At 38.0% G+C, this 26382-nt stretch overlaps 1 protein-coding gene across 33 annotated transcripts in view; it reads left to right on the top strand.

The window, feature by feature from the left end:
- MYBPC1 (myosin binding protein C1) overlaps positions 1-26382 on the top strand; it is a 177663-nt gene that overhangs the window by 32306 nt on the left and 118975 nt on the right. For 7 of the 33 annotated variants that reach the window (XM_077472249.1, XM_077472224.1, XM_077472244.1 and 4 more), the window contains exons 2-6: positions 285-524; positions 6539-6592; positions 19777-19824; positions 22450-22491; positions 22723-22776. The exons of 1 other annotated variant lie outside the window; for it this stretch is intronic. In XM_077472249.1, coding sequence (XP_077328375.1) covers positions 285-524; positions 6539-6592; positions 19777-19824; positions 22450-22491; positions 22723-22776 — 438 coding nt within the window. The remainder of the gene's footprint in view (positions 1-284; positions 525-6538; positions 6593-19776; positions 19825-22449; positions 22492-22722; positions 22777-26382) is intronic. 25 more of the 33 variants (XM_077472234.1, XM_077472233.1, XM_077472250.1 and 22 more) reach the window with 20 other exon arrangements.

The following is a 26382-nucleotide window of genomic DNA, read 5'->3' as shown; positions in this document are numbered from 1 at the left end:
ACAATAATCAGCTATTTTTGTCACAAAGGTCACAAATCAAGTAGCCTGTATGCAGCGCTGTCTGAGCTCCTTGGTAATTACATCAGGCAATCTATCAGAATAGCTGTAATGAAAAAGTGAATTTAGCGCTTGTCTCTGCTGCACCTGTCATAAAGACTAATAAAGAAGCAGACAATCCTTTTGCCGCTTTGGGCTTCTAAATATAGCACTGAAAAAAAGCTTGCAAAAACATGCGGCTCTGTCCCTTCAGTAGGCAAGACAAGGTCTTTCTTTTTATATTCCAGGCTCTACTTTCACTGACCAACAAAAGACTGTTCATGTAGCAGGTGAAAGTAGAACTGAGATCACAACTCAGACCGTCAAGACAGGGGTCCAAACGACATGGCAACAAGGCGGAAAGACCGAAAAGTCAGTCACTCAAACAGAGCACACAAAACGCACTGTAATCGTTGATAATAAAGTCGCCCATGAAGAAGAGTTTTCAGTTGTCAGTGGGGACTCTAAAGTAAAACTCAGCCACAAAGGTATGGTTGCAGATATATGTATTCCAATTTATGCTTTTTACTTTTTCCTTATTAAAGATTTATAAGTATGTGAAAAAAATAATGACACCATAGATTATGATTTATATGTTATCACCATATGATATGGTAGTATGGTGCATTAACAGGTCAAATAATTTGTACATAACAAAAAGCACGCTACATATATTTTTTGGTTGGATGATTGGAAGAAATGTCAGTCAACTGACCTGTTCAGTAAAGGATGGTAGTGGAAGAAAAAGATTTTGGGGTACTTATTTCAGATGATTTCAAAATGAGCAAACAGTAGGGCAGATTGACTAAACCTGGTGCACAACCTGATGCAGTTCTGCATAGATACCAATCAGCTTCCTGGTTTTATTGTCAAAGCTTAATTGAACAAGCTGATTGGCTAGCATGTACAGATGCACCAGATTCCTTGGGCACCAGGTTTAATAAATCTCCCCCAGTGTGACCAGGAAGTTGGAAAAGCAAATATAATTCTAGGATGCATCACTAGAGGTATCACCAGCAGGAGGAAGAAGGTCCAGATTCCCCTATATACATCTTTGGTTAGACCTCATTTATACTGTGTCCAATTCTGGAGACTTTACTTCCAAAAAGATGCTGTTAAAATAGAACAAGTCCAGTGACAGGTAATGAAATCGTGAAAAGGTCTCAGGAATAAGCCATATTAGGAGAAATCAAGATCATGAACTTAATATGTACAGTCTGGAGGAAAGAAGAGAAAGGGAGACTACGGAACAGTTTTACTTCTTTAGGGGGGAAAATAGGGCTCAGGAGGGCAGTATTTTCAATATGAAGCTAAGAACACAGGGACGTGACCTCAAACTAGAAGGAGGAAAGTTCAAAACTTATCTTGGTGGAAGATGAGACTTGTAGTTTATTCATATACAGATCACTGTGAATTAATGGTGCAGCTGTGTGGGTAGAGCCCCACACAGCCACACCAATTTTAAATGTGACAGTGAGTGAGGGGAGAAGAACCACTGCTGTCACATTGGAAGGCATTCTGGGTGTCAGGGAGGATGTGATTACCAATATGTTACGAGTTATACCCTAAATGCCAGTGTACCATATAACCTATTGGTAAAGGTGAACCTATCCTTTAAATCTGGGGTGCAAACAGCAATAAAAAAAAAAACTGAAAGGGGACCTGCCCCTTTTCCCACTTTGTCCCAGGCTACTCATCCCACATATAAAACATAAAAAAAGAGTTGGCTTTAGATATACTTATGGCAACAGGATCTCATACTGCACATCACAAATTGATAACTCTATGAGATTAGGTTTTTAAAATATTATAACTAAATATTAATACTGTAATGAATTCACAGTTAGTTACTGATTGTATGAAATGTAAGTGAAATATAATTTAGTTTGGTAATACATATAACTTGTTGTGCTTTCCCTTAAATATATATGGATCAACAAAAGTGCAATTGATAACCAAAACATATCATAACGCAATACATAACGTCTCAATAAACGTATACTGGAGAAAAAAAACAATGAATAAAATGTATTGACTTAAAATAAAATCCCACAACTCCAAAATCCCAAACAAAAATATTAATATAAGAGAAGAAGCTCTACAATAGAAACTGACTCCATCCGTAGGTGAAAAAGTGCTAACTGGATATCACATGTGATCACTGTGTTTCAACACCAAACTCAGCCTCTTACCAGAGATATCAGACCTCTAACACAATGGTCATAAACAAGTAGCCTGGCATTTGGCAGGACAGTCTTAAGTCTCACTGTGCTGTTGCTGCTCTGTGTGTGTATACACAAAAATCTGCTATACAGATACAGCCAGTGTTGTTTCTGCCTCCATCCACTAGAGGGCACCCATGGAATACAAGAGAGACTCTGTTGAAAAATTGTGGTTAATTGTTGGAGGTGTAGTTTGCAGGATAGCTTGAGCTATACTACAGGCTGGAAATCTAACTCCCAAGCCAGAGACCTTAAAGGGCAGGGACTGGAGTGATTTTACCAGGCTGAAGAAGGAATAAAGCTCTTTTTTTGTGGAAAGGCCACAACCCACCCATGTGCAGTGAGGATAGTGAGTGGGACATATTTATCTGAAAGCAGGGGAAACAGAGTGGACACTATCCTTGAGCCTTGGATCGTGACCTGGGCTGTGAGGAGCCTGCTGTGCAGTAAAGAGCCACATGCTTAGGATACTACCAGAGAGAAAGTGGAAAGCCCTTTGTGCCTGGTGCTGGGACAGTCAGCTATTGCTTGTACGGAACTGGTATGCATCTGCTGGCCAGCCATACACTGTAACCTAACAGAGGAATAGACTTGCCTGACAGATATACTTGACTTTTGCATGCACCAGGACGTTACATATGCTCCAATGCAAGATTTTGAGTGTGAATGGCCAGCAGGAAAGTTTAGTACATGTGGATTACTGACTGCTGACTGTTGTTGCAGTAACCAACTATAGGTCCTCACCACCCCCTTAGCTAGGCCACCCTGTATAAGTTAAAGAAAGAGATGTATTGTTAAGTGTTCATTGTTTGCATTTCAATATAGCCATTCATTCCTAAAATATACACCCCAGTATAATTTCTCTTTACTCACACACTTTACAATGTATTTGACTAAAACTTAAACAATTCTGCCTCATTTTTTCGGGTATATTTGTTGATATGTTTGGAGGTATTTATACATACAAGTTTCTATAGCCATATCCTCAGAACAACAAGGTGTGTCAGAGAGTACAAGGCTGTTAGCAGAGTTGTTGACATAAAAAGGACCTAACACATCAAGAGGCTTCTTCAAGGGTAAGTGCTATCAATGCATGAGGACTATGCAGGGTAACTGTCAGAGGATGAACCCACTCAGGCAGCCATCACAACACCTCAAACATCATAAATGGACCATGGAGAGAGGAAAGGGACAGACCCATAGCGTAATACTATCGCACAATTTTATTATAAAAAGACAACAACCCAGATAGCAAGGGTAACTTTTTACAAATTTGTGGCAGTGTTGAATTGTAAGTCTGTTAACTTGCTGCACATTTTCACTGGCAAGTTGCACACTTGCAGAGCACTTGAAGCACAAGTTCTAGTTGACACTTTTTCAATTTGTAGCAACTTTGCATGGCAAATCTTTAGCAAGAGCAAAGTTGCAGTGGTGAGTCTACAGCAAGAGGGCTGCAAGTCTACAGCATGAAGATTCAGCCACAGTGACCCCTGTGGTGGGATGACTATTGCACAACATAACTGAAGCAGAACTTGCAGCAGACTTGGAGTCATGCAATGCGCATTTGCTGCAATTGTGCAACAAATTTTTGAAGCCTGGCAAGTCTAGAAATAGCTTAGCAAGTCATTTTCAAACTTGAAGCACAATTGATTGCTATCTGGGAATGGGTACCCACATAAGAAACTATAAATAATGTATGTCAGTATTGCACTATCAGTCTGTCTTTTTCCTCTCTCAATGGTCCATTTTGTCCATGATATTTTGAGGAGTTGTGATGCCTGCCTTAGGGGGTTTATGGCAATTACCATGGATAGTCCTCATGCATTTATGTATTTTAGGTTAGCAGTCGGCTATCTCTGGTAAGAGGCTTTGTTTGGTGTTGGAACACAGAAGCGATCATGTCTGATATCCAGTGAGTACCTTTTTACCTGTTTCTGTTGTGGAGATCTTTTACTTATATTAATATACCGTTTTTGTTTGTGATTTTGATGTTGTGGAATATTGTTTTATATGAATGCATTGTATTCACTGATTGTTTTTCATCAGTATATTTTTATTAAGACCATATGTATCGCGCTAGGACATTTTTTGGTTATTGATTGCACTTTTGTTGATCCGTATATATTTTATGGGAAAGTGCAACAAGCTGTATGTATAAACACTTTCTTGATGTCTTTTATTCAATTACTGAGTGCTGCTTCTGTACAATTTTGTATTTTTTTTAAATTACTTAGTGCAGATTTATTTTGCTTATTTATACAAATTAATGCTGGTTGCTTTAGAAATTCACCAGTGCAGACATTGTAAATCACCAGGTTTTAGCTATCTGTCAGAGGGATTGATGTACACATTAGCACTCTGCAGTGGTGCTGTCATCAGCATTCTGTCATTGCATAAGAATACTTGTCATCACTAGGCTATCCATGACCACCCACTGTTACCAGCTTGTACACTGTTATCTTCCACATCTACAGTATATGTATGTAAAGTACAGTTACTGGTACTCCGAAAGGTAAGTAAATACAACCATAATATGAATAAAACAAAACATATATTATAACAAATATTAAATGAAAAAAAATAAGTATGATCAGTAATGGAAACCTAATATAATACATCTATATTTCTATCTTCAATAAACCTATTTTAGATTCTATGTAATTGATAAAGAGCATTTCGATGCTCATCCAACTGAATCCCATTTTTGTTTTCATGTTCACAAGTGCTTGCCTATAAGTCCATATTGCCATTGCAACAAATATTTTTGTATAGAAGTTTCAGAATTATCTTATTGTTGGCACTCAAAAAAGAAGATCAAGCTGTTGTCTGCCCGAATTAAAATATATGCACAATTGTTCTCACTGTATAAACTTTGTTTAATAGTCTGCATAAAATGGGTCATATTGAATACCAGGGTTTTTGTCTATTCCTGACATAAAAATGCCAGGCTATAGAATGGGCAGTCATAAAGTGCCCAGGCTACTGCATGTTAAGAATAAAACAAAGACAGTTATAACCAACAGAGGGGCATACATCTGATATGGTGGAATACTGAAAGAAAACCGATTTCAATTTCCTACCCAATCTCTGCTTGTATTTGAATTAGGGGTATCGCAGGCCACCCATGCTACCTACTCTATGAAAAGTAGTTGAGTCCCAGTTACATTTCTAAAGTGTTCTGGTATGTTTTCAGAGTTGCTGTGAACAGTCTTATTGGGAGTATCGCTATTCTGATTTGTGATTGTGTCTAGGTAGAACAGAATGCCTTTGTACCATGTGATGACAATAATCAAGGTAAAAACTCTTCTAATAATTCTGGGAAGAAAATGGACAGGGCATTATTCAAAACATGACATAACTAATAAAGAAGGTCAAAGATAGGCAAATATTTCACTACATACAATATGATATCTCTAAATAAGTTCTACAATAATCAGAAGTAAAATATCCTTCTTAACAATTTCACTCAGGGATGGAGGAAAAAAACTGATAGGTCAGGAGGAGCCGCTATTCTAACTATCTGACATTAATACAGCAATCACCCTTGGTAGAACACGCTGGTCAGAGGGAGCAGATCAGCAGACCTTTTTCAGTCATGCCCCTTCGACAGAAGCCGGCCATATAGAACGACTCCAGTACACATGGCCGGAATGATGCCTGGTCTTTGTTGAATCGACCAATGCCACCCAACATTTGGCCTGTGTGTACATGGCTTTTTTTTTTATCAGAAAAGGTGTACAAGGCTTTAGTTGTCAAACGTAATTCGATGTCTTGCTTGCTTGGGTAAATGTTTATTTAGGTTGATATCTGTTAGCCAAATATTAATTATTATAAACTTGTCCAATATTTTGATATCTTTATATTGTAATGTAGGTGAATAGCTTAGGCTGGGGATTCTCATAGGAAACAACATGGAGAGCTTAAACATCCTTCTGGGTTCCAATAAAGATTATAGTGGATAATGAGTGACTCATTGTAAAATCGTTACATTGTCTTGAAGAAAACTAGAATAAAGTTTCACTTTGCTCAACTGAAAGTTTTAATTTTTTTTTACCATTTCAATACCAGAAAATAGTAGTTAAATTTGTAATGTTGTCTTCTCTCTTGCCTAGCACAAAGCCTGATCATGGGTGTATCGTTTAGGCAGGGTTTTACCCTGCCAATCATAGGGATTTTTCGGCTACTGTTTTGGGGCATAGAATTTTTATGTCTTTCAGTTTGTGTGACAGTGAAAATGTTGCTAAGTTTAAAAAAAAGTTTATTCTTATGCTTTTTTTTAGAGGGAAAACTTACAGAGAGCGCTACAATTCCACCACAACCAGCAGCTGTAGAAGGTATGGAAACTAGAAGCTATTGTATTTTATTTCACGCTATTTTAATTTTCATACAGCGAGCTCAGGGTCATGTCAACTGTATAGTAATGTTATTGTAGGATAGTTGATATAATAGTTTTACATAAATTGTTCACTTGAAGTAAAGTGCTGGCATGCCTAAAGCTGTAGAGACAGAATAAAGACATCAGTTTGGAAAAACAAACCGACAAAACAAAAACATTTTTAATAAGCCTCTGAACTCAACAATATATTCATCTCATTTTCAGTTATATCATCCCAGGGCAGTTGCTTACATGGTGCTGTTGTTTATATTATCGGTGAGTTAAAACAGCCAAAGGAGAGGAGAGTTATGCAATTTAGTGAAGTAGCCTTATAGAGCCTCAAATTAAGTCGCAGAAAAAAAATGATGTATTTAGATAAATGTAATAATAGTATCTATTTTTATAGTTTCACTGTTACACCTGCCTAATATAGCAGATGCTCAATGTCTAAAAATTACTGAGCAGTATAATAGGCAGTATAGTTTTGACCTGTGAAGAGGAATCCGGTAATTATTTACAGTATCTACTGTACTGTATGTCAGCATTGGTATTTCCAAGTGAAATGCTTTTAAAATTATAATATAATTGAAATATTTCTTGGAAACCTTGAAGAAGGCCAAGATAGAAACCCGATTTCACCAAATTTCTCAGTAGCTTCTGTGTGGTTCTGCCACATGTGGGCCAAAGTGTAGGAATCTGTATGATCTCCTCACTGCAGCCTCTACCAAGCTCTCTTATATGAAGGCCTGGGAGATTCATAAGATGATCAGCATAGAAACATGGCTCAAATTGAGTTTTTTTTAGGGGGGAAGCGGCAAACAATCCACCCACCACCCCCCCCCCCCAGTCGTGGGGTCACGGACAACACCTATCCTATCACATGCCGGTTTTATCAATGAACTTTTATGTGTATTGCTGGGACCAACAATTCATTATAGCCACGAGTAGTTTTAAATGACTTTTTTTCCTTTAGAAATTTAATTTTGCTGTCAGACTGTTCTAAACTTGGAAAACATGCGCCACTTTACAAGTATACTATAGACACCCCCCAGGTATGAAATTTAAAGGAATATATTACACTTTTATTGTTTCACTTTAAGCATTATTAAAATCACTGCTCCCAAAAAAATTGCAGTTTTTAAAACGTTGGTTTTCATTGATAAATGCCCCCTTGGGCAAGACCCAGGTCCCCAAACACTTTTTATGACAATAACTTTCATATTAACCTTTACAATTAGAACTTTTGATTTCTCCCATAGACTTTTATAGGGTGTTCTGCGGCGTGCGAATTTTCTGCGAACACCCCAAATTGTTCGCTATTCAGCGAACAGGCGAACAGCCAATGTTCGACTCAAACTCATGTTCGACCCGAACATAAAGCCTATCCCTAGTTATTTTATGTATTTAAAAGTATTAGAAAATCAAGAGGCTGAAAAAATATCTTACTAATATTGAACCTTATACTGAAAATTAGCTAATGTTATTCCTTTCTGTAGACATTGGGGTTACTTAATAAAGGCAAATAGACTGTACACTGTGCACGCATAGTTGCTCTCATTTTCCCTAGAGCTGAGTGAATGTGGTGAAGCTCTGTTGATTTTTATCATCCAATCGTGTGCAAGCAAAACATTTTTGATTTTTTTTTTCCTTGCACCTGATTGGATATTCTTTACAAGATTAAGCTTCACCACTTTCATTGGAGCTCTGGAGCTTTAGAGAAAATTAGCACAACTGCACTTGCAAAGCGCACAGTCTATTTCCTTTTAATAAATCAACCCCAATATCCTATGATGAATATAACCAAGGCACTAGGCTTAGCAACATCTACGTATATAGCTATAGAAAAATGATATGGAGCTGTTCAAAAATTGTTTGTACTGGTTGTCACTTAGTACATTTGTAAAAGCAATGTTAGGACAGGTACTTTGAGCTGTCCCCATTTTTATAAAGAAATAAAATTACAGGTTCAACCAACATAAAAGCGTCAGCCTTAATACTCTAAGAACAGTGGTCATCAACCCTGTCCTCAGGGCCCACTAACAGGCCAGATTTTATGTATTACCTTGGGAAGATGCAGACTAGAATACTGCAATCACTGAGCAGTAAATTATATCACCTGTGATGTGTTTCAGTTATCTTGCCAACCTGGCCTGTTAGTGGGCCCTGAGGACAGTTCTAGAATAAGGATTACATCTACAAATGAGCCTGCTTGCTCCTGTTAATTGTGTGCAAAATCCACTCATAACATTCAATTTTACTTAATTGTATTCTATAAATGTACCAGTTGGACATGTTAATTATCATTATACAGGATTTATTAAGGGGAGATATGATCATTATGTATAAATAAATGAATGGTCCACAAAGCGAACTTGGTGTAGAGTTATTAACTTTAAGGTCAGTACGAAAAATGGATGTACATTACTGGATTTTTTTTTAATGAAGGTCTTTTCAAGTGTTTGGGTGTTTTTTTTTCTATGGAACATTTTTTGTTTGTGAGTGAGTGGGCATACTATGGGTACCTCTTACGGATTCACATGGGGGGGGGGTCAGTATCTGAGGGCTCCCTTATTGTTAAAGGGGCCTCCAGATTCCAATAAATCCCCTAAGTTTACTCTATTAAGCTTGTGTTATGACACCATGCTGTAAATGCCTCCTTGTTTGCTAACAAGTTATGTTGAATTAAAGCTGTTAAAATGCAATCTGAACCTGACTGGACATTCTGTGATTGATTTACTAAAACTGGAGAGTGCAAAATCTGGTGCAGCTGTGCCTGTTGGCCAATCAGCTTCTAACTGGATGCCAGTTTCCCTTAATGAAAGCTAGCATATGGTGGAGGAGACAATTTTTGCCTACTGACAAAATGGCCACCATGTGTTATTCTATTGGCCGAATAAGGGGGAGGTGACCACCTTTCTGTATATATAGGTAGCTCTTCTAACCAGAAAGGAGGTCCTTCATGGTGCACTGTGGGAGTATGAAACGCGTTGACGCAATTTCCAGTTTCGAGTCCAAAGGACATAATTTTTCATTGTCGGTGGAATGCACGCCACCAGCAGCATTTCCTATTGTAATCTCTTGCCATTACACTCTTGATTTTACCTACCTTTTTGTAAGTATGTATTTTTAATCTGCGCAATAAACTATTTGCCAAACAGTACTTCACTATTAGGCCTCTCTTTAATCTTCTTTGGGCATTATTATCCACGCATCTTTTTTGCATCCTGAAGTGAATCCACCATCCCTGGCCAACACTTTAAGCCTGTACAACTCCTAGACTGAAAAGCTAGGGCTCCATTCCATCTGGTGAGCGGGGACATGGGAGGGGGTGAGGCGCACCTTGAATTTTGGAGCACTATTGCACTTTATCGATTGGAACACATCGTTCATTAATATATGGACATTCACTCATAATTAATTGTTTTCACTTATGTATTTGTTTATTGACAATTTTGCACTATTGTGAGCACTGTAATTTATAAATTTTCAATTTGTCAAGTGATTAGCACCTTGTGTACAGCAGCTGCAATTTATACATTATCTAATAATCTTTGTTCACATTCTCACTTCTAGCCTTTTATATATTTAGAATATATTTTGTTGGGCCATTTACAGCTAGGCAGACTCTGTGGCCACCAATGTGGAATGGCAGTATCCCAACCACCAAGGGGAGCTGGCCTTTCATAGAGCTAACAAACTGGTTCTTGGCAATTGGCTGATCAGACATCCAGTGTTTTTACAAGGTATGGAGCTTAGACCTTTGGAGCTTACAGAGGATTAACTCTCCCTCATGCTTGCTGGCCAAACAGTGCATTTGGGAAGATAAGTTATGCTACATGCAGGTGTTGTTATGTACATGCAGGAGGTTGAACTTTTATTACAATTAACCAGTTGCTTTGCCCTACGTGGGTAAAATACAGGTTCCCATTGAGTTGGTAAAATAGCCATATATCTTAGGGATAGTTTATCTTATTCTATTGTATTCTTTCCCTTTCAAAGCAGAAATGCCAGTCTTGTGGCAGTCTGTAAGGACCCCATGGAGGTTGCCCGAATTCTTGCCCCAGCTGATGGCTGATTCCTGATATCTTGTCTGGGTTGCTGGAGAAGGATCAAACTGTAAATTAGCCAAGACTTTAATTTTCTTTCATGTAATCCTGAGAGATCTTTTGTTAATTCTTTAAGTATTTGTTATTAGCTTTGAGCACAGGTAGAAGATTTTGGGGCCTTATACAGTATCCTGATACCTTAGCTTCAGCAAGAGGAAAATGAAAATAAACATTGAAGACATTTAAGCAATCCCTGAGAAAAAAAGGCTTTATTATTATATCAATTTAATGGTGAAGGTACAAATTATTATAGGTGATGGTTAAAATGTCAACCAGACCATTGTTTTGGTTAATAAAGAACATAGTTGATTTTGGCAAATTAAGAAAATCTTTGTGCAAAACAAATCTAACAGAATGCTGCCAACTCTTGTGTCATGGGAAACTAGTATAATTTCTGTTGTTTTAAGCTATCAGTATTCAAACACACTTCTGTGAACAGCATTGTTGAATAATTGGTGTGTTAGTAAAAACCATAGAGAATCATTGGTAATGATTTTACGTGTAACACCTGTTAGATTAACTGCAACTGGAGGCAAAATAAAAGTTTAGCATCACATGTCTGCTCCTGTCATGTGAAGCAACCCTAATAATCCTATCTGGGAAATGGCAAACACATGAAAGCATTTCTGTTCACATGATCCAAGTGACAGTTGTCTCATGCAATGGGAGTATCTTTTAATTAATCAGTTTAGTGCCTTGTTTGATGAGTCAGGGGGCTATGATCCAAATGCCTTGTATCTAAAAAGGACAACTTTGATTTGCATACAGACACACAAATTCAATAAATGATACTCCCCGTGGTGTCCAAGACTAGCACAGGTTTATGTGTAGTGGGGAATGGAGCTTCCTTAGATTTCTGTAAAGCCTTTAACACTGTGACACTTGAAAGACTGCCACATACACTGAGAAGTCAGGAATGTATGACTGATTGGCTAAGATGCAACAGCCGTGGTAAGTCTTAGCATCACAGTAACATCCAGAACCAGAACTGTGAGGCTGACATGATCAGCCAAATATGTCACTGTTACAGTGTTTGGATTCAGCAAGCTTTTCATAGTGTGTATGGGAGAGACTGCATTCTCTCTTCACATCACTCTGTGCTGGGCATCCTCCCATTCTGAGAATTACATATGAGTTACTCGGAACACATTATTGAACTGAATTGTAATTTGTTACAAGCTCATATTCAAGGTCATTCAAAAAATAAAGATACCAACAGCCAAAGGGATTTAGCAAGCAGAACAAAATGTCTTTTGAGCAAATTTAAAGCCCAACCCCAGGATATTATTAACCCCACTCCCACCTTCCTCTAATTGCTGGTATGAAAGCTATGCCAAATGCCCATTTTACTTACCTGAAACCACAATCGCATAACAATCCTTTTCTCTTCTTCTGTTTACTTTCTGGCAGTGTTGCCAACTGACCAGATTGAAATTTACTGACTCAACACCCAAAATTTACTGGCACAGCCAATGTTTTACTGCCATTTTCAAGTATTTAGGCTATAAACAAGTACAAAATGCAATTAGCAATGTGATTTAAGGTAGATATTTAGGCAACAAAAAATATTTCTTATTTTATTTTTGAAATTGTAAGTAAGTAGCACATGGACAGGACTCAGGAGGACAAGAAATTAGAATGAAAATATAAGTGTGACAGCGCTGCAACATTAATATAACAGGATACAAATTTCCAGTGATAATACCAATAAAGAATATGAAAAAATAATGATGCAAAAAAGTCCCCAAAAAAAGTAAGGGAACAACAGTGGGATAGCGCTAAAATGATAATACTGCAATAATAAATATTATGCCAAAATACAAACTTTCCAGTGAAAAAATATAAAAATAAATGAATGCAAAAAAAATCCAATAATCAATAATGAGAAATCCTGTACAATAATGGTTCTTCTAACAAACACGTTATCCTGAGTGCTCCCCCCACCACATGCAATGCCCGCTCACCTCCTTTATGCGACCCCTAGGGGTCAAACACGCCTCTGCACTTAGTGCCAATATGCATTTAAAGGAATCATCTATGGTCTTTAATCAAGCGACACCATCAATGACTGACATAGGCTGACATAGGTCTCATCCACTGTATTCCTTTCATGTTTTTAAGACCAGCATTGCATATGAAAAAACAACGAGAAAAAGTGCCTCCTATCGTGCAGTATTCGAGGAGTAAAATAATATAGCCTCCATCCCAGCTAGCAATAAACTCACATTTATTAAAATGATAAAAAGCATGGAATATACAATTGAGGATAATCATTCAAGTATATTAGTCCACCGCCAGGCTCCACCTCTACTAGTTTTGCAACCCCTCATGTGGCTTCATCTGGAGGAGATGCCAGGTGGCTGTGGCGGGACCATTTTATAGTGTACAGTATGAATGGAAAGTAATTACCTAGGTTGGATACAGCTGTGGCATTCAAAGACGCCCGCACATGCGTAATAGCGCTTCCTCGTGTCAGTCGGACACAATGAAAACATACGGTGTGCCGTTTATGAAGCACTTCCGGTTTAAACGGACAGAGGGCGTCACTTTGTGACCACTTCTGGTCATGGATTCCATAAAAATAATGGGCTTCAAAAATATGGCTGGCTTGGGCATTCAAAGACATCCGCGCATGTGCAATAGCGCTTCCTTGTGTCAGTGGGACACAATATAAACACGGTGCACCATTAAAAACAATTTAATGGGCTTCAAACACATGACACATATATATATATATTTATTTATAAACAATAGTAAAAATATATAGAAAAAGACTAAATATTATAAAAAATTTGAGGATTGAAATACATGTAGAAATATGACTTTTAGAAATCGTTAATGAGGCAATTGATATCGAATTCAATATTATGCCCTGAAGGGAAAAAGTATTCATCTCATGTATCCAGAAGGACTCACATGGGCTAAAGGATTTTACCTTATTAGTACACCTCCATTGTGGATGGTATTTTTCTATCCCCCAAAAAAGAAGAGAGGAGGGGTCTTTATTGTGATGTGTTGCATAATGTTTTGAAATACTGTGATTAGGGTAACCTTTGATGATGTTTTGCACATGTTCCACATTGGCTATTTGGTACGGCCAATGTACTGAATTTGACAAGGGCACTGGAGGGCATAAACAACACCTTTCGTCCTACATGTGATGCAAGCTCTTACCTGATATTCTCTTCCTGTTGCAGTAGCTACAAATTTATCTAACACATGCATAACATTGCTTGCACGGAAAAAAAAACCCTGTCCTGAGAAAAAATTGAAATCTGGTACTTTAGGGGGTTCTACTACATTTTTTGCAATCCTATCCCTTAGAGTGGGGGCTTGCCTATATGTGAACTTTGGATTGGCATGTAATATTTGTTTAAGATGCTTATCTGAAGTAAGGATGGGCCAGTGCTTTCTAAACAACTTTTCTACCTTTTTATGCTGTGCTCCATAGTTGAGAATAATATGCATATGGTCCTGAAACACTTTCTGCTTTGGTTTGTCTTTTATTAAAGTTGCTCTGTCTAACACATTCACTATTTGTAGTTGGTTTTCAATATGAGCTTCTTGGTATCCTTTTTCAAGAAATCTTTGGCTGATTAGATCTGTCTGTTCTTTGTAATCTTGTTCATCTGTGCAGTTTCTTTTCAACGTCATGAAGTGTCCTTTTGGCACATTCAATAATCAAGGGGCATAATGGCAACTTTTCAAAGGGATATGCCCATTCCTGTCTACCGTCTTGAAGAATGTTTTTGTTTTGAATTTTCCTTTAGTTAATGATATAGTAAGGTCCAGAAAATTGATTTGTTTTGTGTTAGGTTACCATTTCAAATATATTACTCTGATTGTTTTCATTAAGCTTTTCTAGAAAAAGTAGTAGGTCAGTTTCTGTACGTTCACAAATCAAAATAACATTATCAATGTATTGTTTGTACAGAAGTAGCTCCTTTGGTGTGTTTTGATCAATGGCTTTTTCTTCCCATTGGGCCATAAAAATATTTGCTACGCTTGGGGGAAAATTTGGCCCCCATGGCAATGCCTATAATTTGTTTAAAGAAATTATTGTTGTGCCAAAAGTAATTGTGCGATAAACAGTATTGAAGACTCTCTAATAAAAATGCCCGTTGTTTTCTTGATAGCTCGCTTAGAAGTTTCAATTTTAATTTGTTAGTCAAGTATCTATATCTGTTAGTGCATCCAACACTATTCCCTCCCCAAATTTACAATGCTGTTGTCCAAGGGTGGCTCCATTGCTCCTTCATAGAATTGAGCCATCCTAAGACACGAAGGTGAAAATATTGAAAACAAAAAGCCTAAAAAAAGAAAATGAATGCAGCTGTAACATTTAAGGATTGGTAAACTATAGTAAATATAGATTTTCAGGCTTAGTACTGCATTCACCTTAAAAATTGGATACAGATTGTCACAGAACCGATAGCTTTCCCTGTTACTATCAAATCCTATGGGAAACAAAACAACTCACTGGAGAGCAAGAAGAATTATAAATACACTGAGCAAAATTGTTAAGGCAACACTTTTGTGTTTACCCCTATTTATCATGAGCTAAACGCAAAGATCTATGACTTTTTCTATATATACAAAAGGCCTATTGCTCTCAAATATTGTTCACAAATCTGTCTAAATCTGTGTTAGGGAGCACTTCTTTGCCGAGATAATCCATCTGCCTCACAGGTGTGGCATATCAAGATGCTGATTAGACAGCATGATTATTGCACAGGTGTGCCTTAAGCTGGCTGCAATTAAAGGTCATTATAAAATGTGCAGTTTTACTGTATTGGGGGGGTTGGGGGGGTCCGAAAATCAATCAGTATCTGGTGTGACCACAATTTTCCTCATGCAGTGCAGCACCTCTGCTTCTGATAGAGTTAATCAGGTTGTTGATTGTGGTCTGTGGAATGTTGGTCCATTTCTCTTCAATGGCTGTGCGAAATTGCTGGATATTGGCAGGAACTGGAACACGCTGTCATATATGCCAATCCAGAGCATTCCAAACATATTCAATGGGTGATATGTCTGGTGAGTATGCTGGACATGCAAGAACTGGGATGTTTTCAGCTTCCAGGAATTGTGTACAGATCCTTGCAACATGGGACCATGCATTATCATGCTACAACATGAGGTGATGGTCGTAGATGAATGGCACAACAATGGGCCTCAGGATCTCGTCACGGTATCTCTGCGCATTCTAAATGCCATCAATAAAATGCACCTATTTTCGTTGTGATAAAACTGCACATTTTAGAGTGGCCTTTAAGACTACTTTCGCATTGGGGCGGGGGGTGCCAGCAGTAAAGTGCCGCTAATTTTGGCAGCACTTTACCGCTGTTATAGCTGTGCTTTTCGCCTGCTAGCGGGACATTTTTAACACCCGCTAGCAGCCGAATAAAGGGTTAAAAGCGCATGAACAGCACCGCTGCTGAATCGGTTTGGCAGCGGTGTCCATTGCTCCCCCACCACCCCAAAGATGCTGCTTGCAGGACTTTTTTTCCCTGTCCTGCAAGCTCACCACCCCAGTGTGAAAGCACTGGGGTGGAATGTAACGAAACATCTCTACACTCCGCTTGAGTGCTTTCATCATATACAGCTTCCTCCCAGTCTGAATATAGATATCAGATATTCCAACCACTCACAAGCACAAAACAAGACAATGCTTGTTTAGCTGCTGAACATGGACTCCTTTATTTGAGATGACATGCAAATATATACAGCAAGCTTACAATAAAACTGTAACCAGAAACCCAATTAACATGAGCTAGTTATCTAATCATTTACGAAGACTAGGTGACTCAGAGATATGACCTTTTAGGATAAGACTTCACGTCTCCTAGCTCACTGACTATACAATACACATTATCATAAACATCAACACAGAACTCCTTCATTCAATTGCAGGATTAATTAGCACAGACAACAATGGGTGAAATACTCTTAGAAGCTGTGGCAAGCCAGACTAGACTCATTTACATTATAGAAGACAACAGATAGGTGGCTGGAGTTGATGACATTAGCATCTAACAGTATGTGTCCCAACAGTATGAATCAGTCCCTATTTCTAATATTGCATATACAGGGTTCCCAGAGTCTGTGTGTACCCAGGCATACAGCTCACAAAGAGCACTGTTCATCCAAATGCCCATAATTGGTAAGCATTTAGTCCCCTCCAAAAGCCTCTGTGCCGGGTGAGTCTATCACAGGTGGGTTGGGAGGTGCCTTTCAGGTGCTTTACAGGTGTTATATTTAGCACAAAAATGCCTGAAAAGTGCCCCACTGCGAAAGGGGTCTTATTGTGGTCAGCAAAACACACACCTGTGCAATAATCATGCTGTCTAATCAGCATCTTGATATGCCACACCTGTGAGGTGGATGGATTATCTCGACAAAGGAGAAGTGCTCACTAACACAGATTTAGACAGATTTGTGGACAATATTTGAGATAAATAGGTCTTTTGTGTACATAGAAAAAGTTGTAGATCTTGTTCAGTTCATGATAAATAGGGGCAAACACAAAAGTGTTGCGTTTATAATTTTGCTCAGTGTAGAACCAATTGCTGACTTTCTAAGGGACAGCAGCTTTAAAAGTACCATTGATAGGGGTTATTAGAATGTAAAAAGCTCAATTACACAATATTTGGATTAATTAATTATGGGTTACACATGTAGGAAAACACAATATGATAGGCAGCACCGAAAACTTAGCTGAAAAAAATTAACCGTGACTCTGTGATTTGCATCTAGCTAGAAATATTACAAATGCTTTCTATTTGTTTACATCCGGTTTTTAAGGTTTTCAAATTTAGAATCGGTTCTAACTCTAAATAGTCCTTCACTTCTCTATTTAGGTTTACATCTCGGTATGGATGTCACACCAGTTTCTCAAACTCAATCTTTCTAAAACTCAATATTTCCTCCTTCCCGGTCGCCCCCCCCCCCCCCCCCCCCCCGCATGACTTTACCATTAAGATTAATGGTAAATCTTAAATTAAGTATAAGAATTAAGATTAACAGCACAACCATTGGTCCCTCCACACATGCCAGGGGGCTGGGTGTCATCCTTGACTCTGACCTCTCCTTCAGCACCCATATCCAATCACTGGCTAAATCCTGCCACCTTAACCTCCACAACATCTCCAGAATTCAAAATCATTCTCTGCATCTATTACCTTTTGCACCACCACCCACTCTAGAATGTAAGCTCTATGAGCAGGGCCCTCCTGTCCCTTCTGTATTGTACTGTAATTGTGCTTTCCCCCTTCTGCATTGTAAAGCGCTGCGTAAACTGTTGGCGCTATATAAATCGCGAATAATAATAATAAAAGTAGTCCATAAGAAGCAATGGTCAATAGCAATAGCAATAAATGTCTGTTTATCTATCTATCTATCTATCTATCTATCTATCTATCTATCTATCTATCTATCTATCTATCTATCTATCCACATTTGCATTGACACCATAGGAGATCATTTTCTTTGCTGTCTGCTTGTACATCCGGGTTGTACATATCACCTTTTCCCCTGCCTGAAAAATTATCCTCCATCTGCATACTTGAAGCTCACTTAGACACTACAGACATCTCAAATCTTCTCTGCTGTCTGCAGAGGTGGAGACATATGTCAGTCACCACTTAATGATGGGAATTAGTCTGCAACATTGTTATTTGGGTCACGCACTGCTTTGAGCACTCATATTTCATCCAAGATCAATATTTATGTACAAAAAACATAATATGATATGAAAGTCTATAATACGACAATGGTGGTACTTGTAATAGGAAAAACAACTGAATGTACAATGCACCATTTCAAATCTTTATAATTTTTTTGTCACAAATACTGCCAACTTGCTTTGCATAGAAATATATCTGTGTTTCAACTTGTATATACAGTAAACATTGGTTTGGGGAAAAAAAAAAAAAAAATATATATATATATATATATGTATATATATATATATATATGCCTTCCACTGGGCAACGTTGTTTTTCTTGTAGACTTTCTGAAAAAAAATGATATCCCATTGTGTGCAAGATTGGATGCAATAGACACCCAAGGTGTGATCAGAAATGGTTTTCTGAAACCTGATGGGTGTGAGGCCTCAATTTATGATTATTGGCCAATCATATCATTCTCTTTTCCATGACTACAAGGATAATCTCCACACTAAAGGCTTCCCAATATGTTGACATAACTTTAGTCATAAAAGTGCCTAAAGCAGTTCTTCACCCTAGAAACAAAAAATGAAAAGTCAGCAGCTACAAATACTGTAGCTGCTGACTTTTAATGATGGGTCAATTACCTGTCCAGGGATCCAGTTTAGTCTTCACCCAAGCCATCTCTTTGACTGCTACAATGTGTCCTAGAAGGCTGTGGAGGAAAGGTGGCCAAACTTCCACTCGGATCGCCATGGCAATCCGACCGGAAGTGCAAGCAGGTACCAGTCAAAACCAGTCACTCACTCCCCCACCCAAGAAAAAATAAGTGCCAAAACGTAAAGAGGATGGAGAGGGGAGGAGGAAGATAAGCGAAACTTCCCCTTTTGGGTGAAGGTCCACTTTAACTGCCCCCTGTCCAGTAGTGTTAAGTTAAGTTAGAAAGCATCCTAGCAGTTTTCTGTCTATAGTAATACAGAACATCAGAGGACTGGTATTGGAAAATGGTACCTGCAGCTGTTACTTTCCCACTGGAAACCAGGACTACTGAGGCCAAGCACCATGCTTATTTGTTACATTAGTTAATGATCTGTCTTTTGGTGACAGTCTTGATAGGGGCCATCCCATATTTCCCTTTACAACACCTTTAATACCATTCACCTGTGTTGTTTATAGTTTATTTTTCCATAAATATCAAAATAACCAGTAAAATTAAAATTGCAGGCAGATATAGGACTTACTGAGTTTGCTTTAAATAGTTGGGTGATCTTATTTGTCCATTTTCTATTATACGATGTTTCCTATTTTCAAGTGTATGGTATTAGTTGGAGAAAGGTTACTGGTTAAACATGAACACCTAATCTGTTCCCTAGCAGAGGAAAACCTAAAACCTAATGATGATGTTCCAGAAAAGGTGACAGGTGAGTGAAGACTGGATGTTCTGCGTTTAAAGAATAGTGCTTGCCTTGTGTTAACTAGACCTTGTAGTTATGTAATAGTGTGTAGTAGTGATATAGTTTGTGTTTAGCATACTTATTATTTGTATGCATGTCACAAAACAATAGAGAAATACTGAGCAATAGATCAGTCTTTTCTGTAGGTCATATTGCTTTTGAATTTAAACAAGTAAATGTATAATATAGTAATGTAAAGTGCCTTCCATCATTGCCCGTAAAGAGTCAATCCACCCAACAGTGAAATTTTACTGATAAATGGCATTGGGTGGGCTCAGTGTGCCTCTGACCTCTTATATGTCTCCCTGTCATAATTTTTACTCCATATTCCAGTCCACCTAGGAATTTTGTGTGTTTGTACCCACCTTTGTATATTCCAACTGCTTCTTTTGCAGTCATTATAATATAAAATAAAATAAAAAAAAAGCAACAGGGAGAGTGGGGCCCATAATATTAGCCACAGCAGATGTGCAGACCTAGGAACTCCCACCAATAGGATCCCTAATAGAGATAGGAAACTGTCAGCTGGTTTATCTGCACTTAGCCAACCAAAAAGTGAAATATGGGTTGATTGATTCTTTAAATTCAACAGTACAGCATGCCAAAGATCTGCATGAAGTTATAGATAAAGCTCTTGCTATTCCAAAACTGCTGTGTGCATATAGGACTTGTGTTGATAATAGAATTGCTGAATAGGAAACTTCTCAGCTTACTTCGGTTTGCAGAATGATTACATCAAAGAGCAAGCCCAAGCATGGTTTAATGTCACTGACCAATTTACATTTTTGACTTGTGTTGCCTGTTTGGAAGGATATGCCATGCTCACATTTCTTCAAACAGAGCTTTGTATTTAGTTAGCAATTATATTACCATCATCGTATTGAACTGGAAAATATGTACATTGTAAATACAGTAACGTTCCTACATAAAGTGGTAGTAAACCCAAAATGTTATTGTTTCTAAAACTATTATCTGTAACTGTTCGCTCAACCTGTCAATACCATATTCTTTGCTAGTAAATACCTGGTTCATGTTCTGTTCCCAGGACTTCCTTGTTTAGAGTGGCAACACTATTGCAGCTAATCCTCTGTTTTCTGCATTGCCACTCTCAGTGCATATGCCCGGATTCTCCTTTGTGAGGGTGCTGTGCATTTCTTCTTTCCTCCTCTAGAAGCCTCCCTACTTGACATTTTGTGGGTTGTGGGATGACTCCAGCAGATTGATTAACACCTTTGAAGGCAGCTCCAGCAAGTGTTATTGACAGAAGCTTCTTCTCACCTGCTAACTGTCAATATGCAGAACCTCTGCAGAAATCTCTAACTATGTAAACATGAGCCAACTGGCTCTGTGAAGCCCTGGAGTAAGGGAACTTTTTGCAATGATATCTGCAGGTAGTGTCACAAGTTGCTTGCTAGCTCCATTCAATCTCCACACAATCTCACAGTGCAGTGGGGAGCAAAGTCAAAATTACCATGCAACCATATCATGTTACATTTTCAGATTCCCCTTTACATTTCCATATACTTATCTGCAGTACCACTTTTACTTGTTCTCATGCAACATGCTGACCCAAGGAAGACAAGACAAAGTAACATAGACACTTGTCTGTTATATTCTGAGAGCCGTTCAATGAAATGGGTAGTAACTTGTGCAAGTCAGCTGTGATGATTTTTTGGTACAGCAGGAGAAAAGGAGGATACGGTACATGAGAGAGGTAGATATTTTTTTCATTCATTTGGGTCAAAAATTAAGGAACAAGTAACCTGAGCAAGGTTGTGTATCCCCTGGGACAGGCATGTAAAAAACATCAAAGTGACTATGTGAGAAAAGGATTTAAGCCTGCTAAAGTATGGTTATTGTGCTATTTTGCTTTTTGAAGGTTATCCATATATATTTTTTTTTTATTAAAAAGATAAAAACTATAAAAGGACTGATTGTCCTGTTTACCTTTGCTCCATGTTTCATACAAAGACTCCAGGAAAGGAGCATATGAATGCAGCCTATAACCAGACTTCAGTAGACTGGCCAGAAAAAAACAATGGGAAATAAAAAACAGTACAAGGACAGTACAAAAATCGAACTGATGCGGGTTGAACTGGTGAAGTTTCTAAGAATTGGGTTGAAGAGCAGGCATGTATGTACCCCTGAGTCAGTACTGATACAATATGTTGGTCTGGAACTTTGAGTAGAGATACTGCACTACTCAGATGTTAATCAGAGTGGCACTCCCAGTCAGTAACACATGCTAATCATTTTATAGCTACCTGCTCCATGTTCAGGTCTGTGATCACAGAGGAAATTCTTTCAGTACCAATTTTCTTTGTAGCCTAGAGTTCGCATATGACCATGTTGGTTGTGTGTGCACCCCAAAGAAAAGGATTCTCATTCCATATTGCTCAAGTTCTCTTATTTCTAGAGGGCTGAGGATTCAACCAACATGGAAGGACAGAGCTATACTTCATACTTGCTTATTATCTGGGAATGATGTCAAGGTTGTAGTCATAAGGCTAAATATACTGTATAGTACATGCATCATAAAAGCTACAAAGACATATCATTTTCAATATGGAAAAACAATTACTTCCTGTACAGAACAAAACCAAAATATGAATACAGAGAATGGAAAGGTGAAAGGTGAGTGAAACAGCATTGTGTTGTTGCATCTTATAGTAGTTTAGTATTTGTCTCCTGATCCTTGAATGTCTTAGAAGAGTAGAGTAATGCATGTTGCATACACAACGATGCCTATTGCAAAGGCTAATATTAATTAAACATATAAAATAAAAGTAGTGATTAGTTAATTTGAATATGTTCCTTAATAAAAACTGGACATGAATGTTATTTACAATTTACAAAAATAATTAGATTCCCATGCTGAAGAAAACAAGCCTAATGGGAAGGAGCCTGAAAAGGCAAAAGGTGAGTGGAATGGAGAAAAACGTTTGTTCCGAATACTATTTGGCTGACACCTATTTATGGAATGTATACAGCTGTACAACTCCAGTCCTTGAATACAATACACCAAATTTTAAAGCACAACGCAGTAGTTTCAATTCACAAAACTTTAAACACAAGGATAAAAGCCTTTATTTTAGCCATGCATCTATGATTTCCATATCTCTTTTAATTTTGCGCAAACGAACTGTCACATGTTTGAAATAAACATACCCCAGCAGTTGTGGATGTGTGTATTGTTATACTGTCATGTTAGGTCCCAAGTCCCACTCCATAGAAGCCATGGTTTCCATACACTGCTCTGCTAACTGTCCTGAAATGAAGAATAATCCTCTTATTTTGGGGATGGAACCATACATGTGAATACCTTTCATTCTAGGAAAGCGTTACTGTGTTGCCACTTTTTTGAAAAAGAGGATCTTATCTTGATGTGTTAGCTTTGTGAATTGAACCTAATGTACAATTCCTAATTTGTTGCTACATGCCACCCAATATTATAGAAAGGAAAATTAATTAAGCCTCATCCGGTATTATTCGATTATATCTACAATAAAAAATGACCATGTAACATACAGTATTCTGCTACAGTATTAGGCCAACTATAGCAATATAGGACTTATGTTGAGGCCTACAAACTCCTCAAAGACTGAAGTTGTTCTGCCATGCTAAATGCATGCCATATAGTGTGAAGGAAAAGAGTGTGCAATGTTTTTTTCTTAAACAGCTGTCTGTTTAAGCATTTCCTCTCTGTACAAGATCAGCAGAGGATTGTCAGGGTGTCTCAGACCCCAGTCCCCAAGGTTACTATCAGGTCATTACTCTTATTTTTTTCTAGACTATTAGGTGAAACAATCATGTTGGTGCTTTTAAAAATGTTACTGCTTAAAGCTGAGCTCCAAAGATATCAATTATTGTTTAAATACAAAATCCATGCTTATTTTAATTTTTGCTGTGATTTGTGTATTTCTTCCAGATCTGTAGTAAACCAACTTCCCATAATAAAGGCTGGATGCTGCTGCTCTTTTTCCTTGTGCAGAGTCACTAATCTTGTATCATCCTCCTTCTGTAGTTTTTGTGTAGGCAGCCTGTAGGGGGGGGGGGGGGGGACCTTCCCATAGTTCTGATTTCTGCACAGACTTTGTGCAGCACAGCATTTACAGTATATCAGTGCAGCTTTTACAAAGTAATAACTGGGCTACAAAGGCATTTAGTGCTCACAAAGAGGATTTATATTTTTTTGTGGCTAATAAGGAATATGGTTCAATGAAAATGTTTATGCTTGGAGTTCAGCTTTAAAAAGCTTTAAAAAGCTTTAAAGTGGACTTGGAAGAATAAAAACATATGGTCTACCTGCTAGCCATGTACAAAAGCATGTGGTGTCAAAAGCCAAAAATAAAGAAAAAAAACACGCAACTTCTGTCGGAGCAACTCCAGTACACACGGGCCGAATAACAGGCGGTTTCTATTGAACCAGCCGATGCCGCCGACATTCAGCCTGTTGTGTACTAGACTTTACTCAACCTTTCCACGTGAGAATTTCCCTCCTGCATTGTGCAAGGTCCACTTTAACACACCTGTGCAACTATTTAAAAGGGTGAAAATATGTTAATTTGTTATTTGCTTGGGGAGGCAGTGAGCTGTGGAATTCTGTCTGCAACAGTTACATAGAAAAGAATAAGGCATGATGTGGAAGCTTAACGTAAACGAAGAAGACATGATGTGGAAGCTTAACGTAAACTTGTGCTTTGTCATTGTTGGGCAAAGCAACAGGTTCACCTAAAAGCAGACCTTCATTCAAAATTGAAAGTACTGTTTATCACCTTTCCCACCCTTGCCCCTAATATAATTGAGCAGGGTTTTTTTTTCACTTCCTCACTTGACTAGGCCCCAACACCCCCCATATCCTCCTGGAACTTGGGGGATGAATGGGTACAGCACAGGGTGTTTGAAAGTGGGCGCCTTTTGAAAAACACATTATAAGTTGTTTGAGTTGGTGATAAAATCATACTTTGTGAGATAAGATAACTAAAAAATGTTTTCAGCCTTAGTATTATTTATGTTAGTAAGTCTGCATTTTTATTTTCATCTTAGTGAACTGAACCCTTTGCATGTCAACAAAGTGTTAACAAAGTGACAGCACTTAGACCCTGAGCAGACCCTGTTTAATGAGTGTCCGTCAATGCACCAGGTTCTGGTGTAATGTTACCATTGCATGTTAGTAAATATTATGTCAGTCATCGCTTACTGCATGTCAAAGTGGCCAAACTGCTTGTGACATGAATAGTTTACAAGGCGCACAGTTGTATATTTTTAGAATGTATTTTATCATGTGTTATTCTTGTCTGCACAATTATTAGCTCTTCTGCTTTTAATTTCTTATGTATCCATCATTCTTTTCTACATCTAAATATATAAAAATGAATGTACTTGTGTTTTTGCCAGCAAAACAAGACTTCTTTTATCCTTTAATTTGTGTTCTTTTTTTCTTCTTTAAAAAGTAACACATTCCGGATTCTTTGGAGATCAAGTTATTAACTATATCCTTTCTCTTATTCAAATTAAACAATTTGTTGAGGAACCAAATCTTAAAGGAACTTTTCTGAATACTTGTCTGCTAAGGAAATGTGGTGTAGTCAAATTCAACAATTCTAATGATAACTTTGTGTTATCTCTTTTTTTTTGTTTTTGCAGCCTAAGTAAAAATGTGTATTTGTTCTGACACCCGGAAAATGCAAATTTCACAAAAGAATCATCAGGTTTAAAGTTACTTGTGAACTCCTTTAGTGATTCCAACTCTGGCCTAGATGGAGAAAGAAGCATTATAATATAGGTTATAACCAGGGCCAGAATTATTTTCCGCCCTGGGCCAACTGTCTTGTGTTGCTCCCTGCTACTCTAGGTAATGGAGATTGAGATAACTTGCCCTTCCTATGTCATCATACCCAGAGCTGATAACTAGAAGCATAGGGTAAACTCTCACCCTACTCTGCTAGCAGTTCAGTTTTACATTTATGGACCCAGGGTGAATGAACGGTAAATAAAAAGTACATTATTCCAGCAAAAAGACAGCCTAGCTGAATTTCAGTGACAAACTGGATGGCAATCTGGATGGTAATCTGGTAATCTGTGCTGATCTTGGAAGCCCTCCAGACCAATGTTTCTCAACTACAGCCCTCAAGTACCCTCAATGGGTCATGTTTTCAGGATTTCCCTCAGATGAAATGGCTGTGGTAATTACTAAGGCAGTGAAACTGGTCAAATCACCTGTGCAAAATAATGGAAGGCCTGAAAACATGACCTATTGGGGGTACTTGAGAACTGAAGTTGAGAAACATTGCTCTAGCCCATGACCTATGTTGATAATGTTAGCAATCTAGACATGACTGCAACATTGCTTTCCCTTACAATGTTTTCCCCAACCCTTGCAAGGGTTGGAGGAAATACTCATCTCAGACGCTCACCTCAAATGGACCTTGGACCTTTGTCCATGCAATATACTATAGTGCTATGTGGCTAAAATGGTTGTAATTTGTATTGTTTTTTTTTTACACTATGCGCTTTTTTTCTGGC

This window comes from Lithobates pipiens, unplaced genomic scaffold, assembly GCF_037356315.1.
Source record: "Lithobates pipiens isolate NorthernLeopardFrog02 unplaced genomic scaffold, aLitPip1_a1.2 Scaffold_8, whole genome shotgun sequence".
Lineage (NCBI taxonomy): Eukaryota > Metazoa > Chordata > Amphibia > Anura > Ranidae > Lithobates > Lithobates pipiens.
The sequence above is the reverse complement of the archived record's forward strand: the minus strand, read 5'-3'. Positions and strand labels throughout refer to the sequence as shown.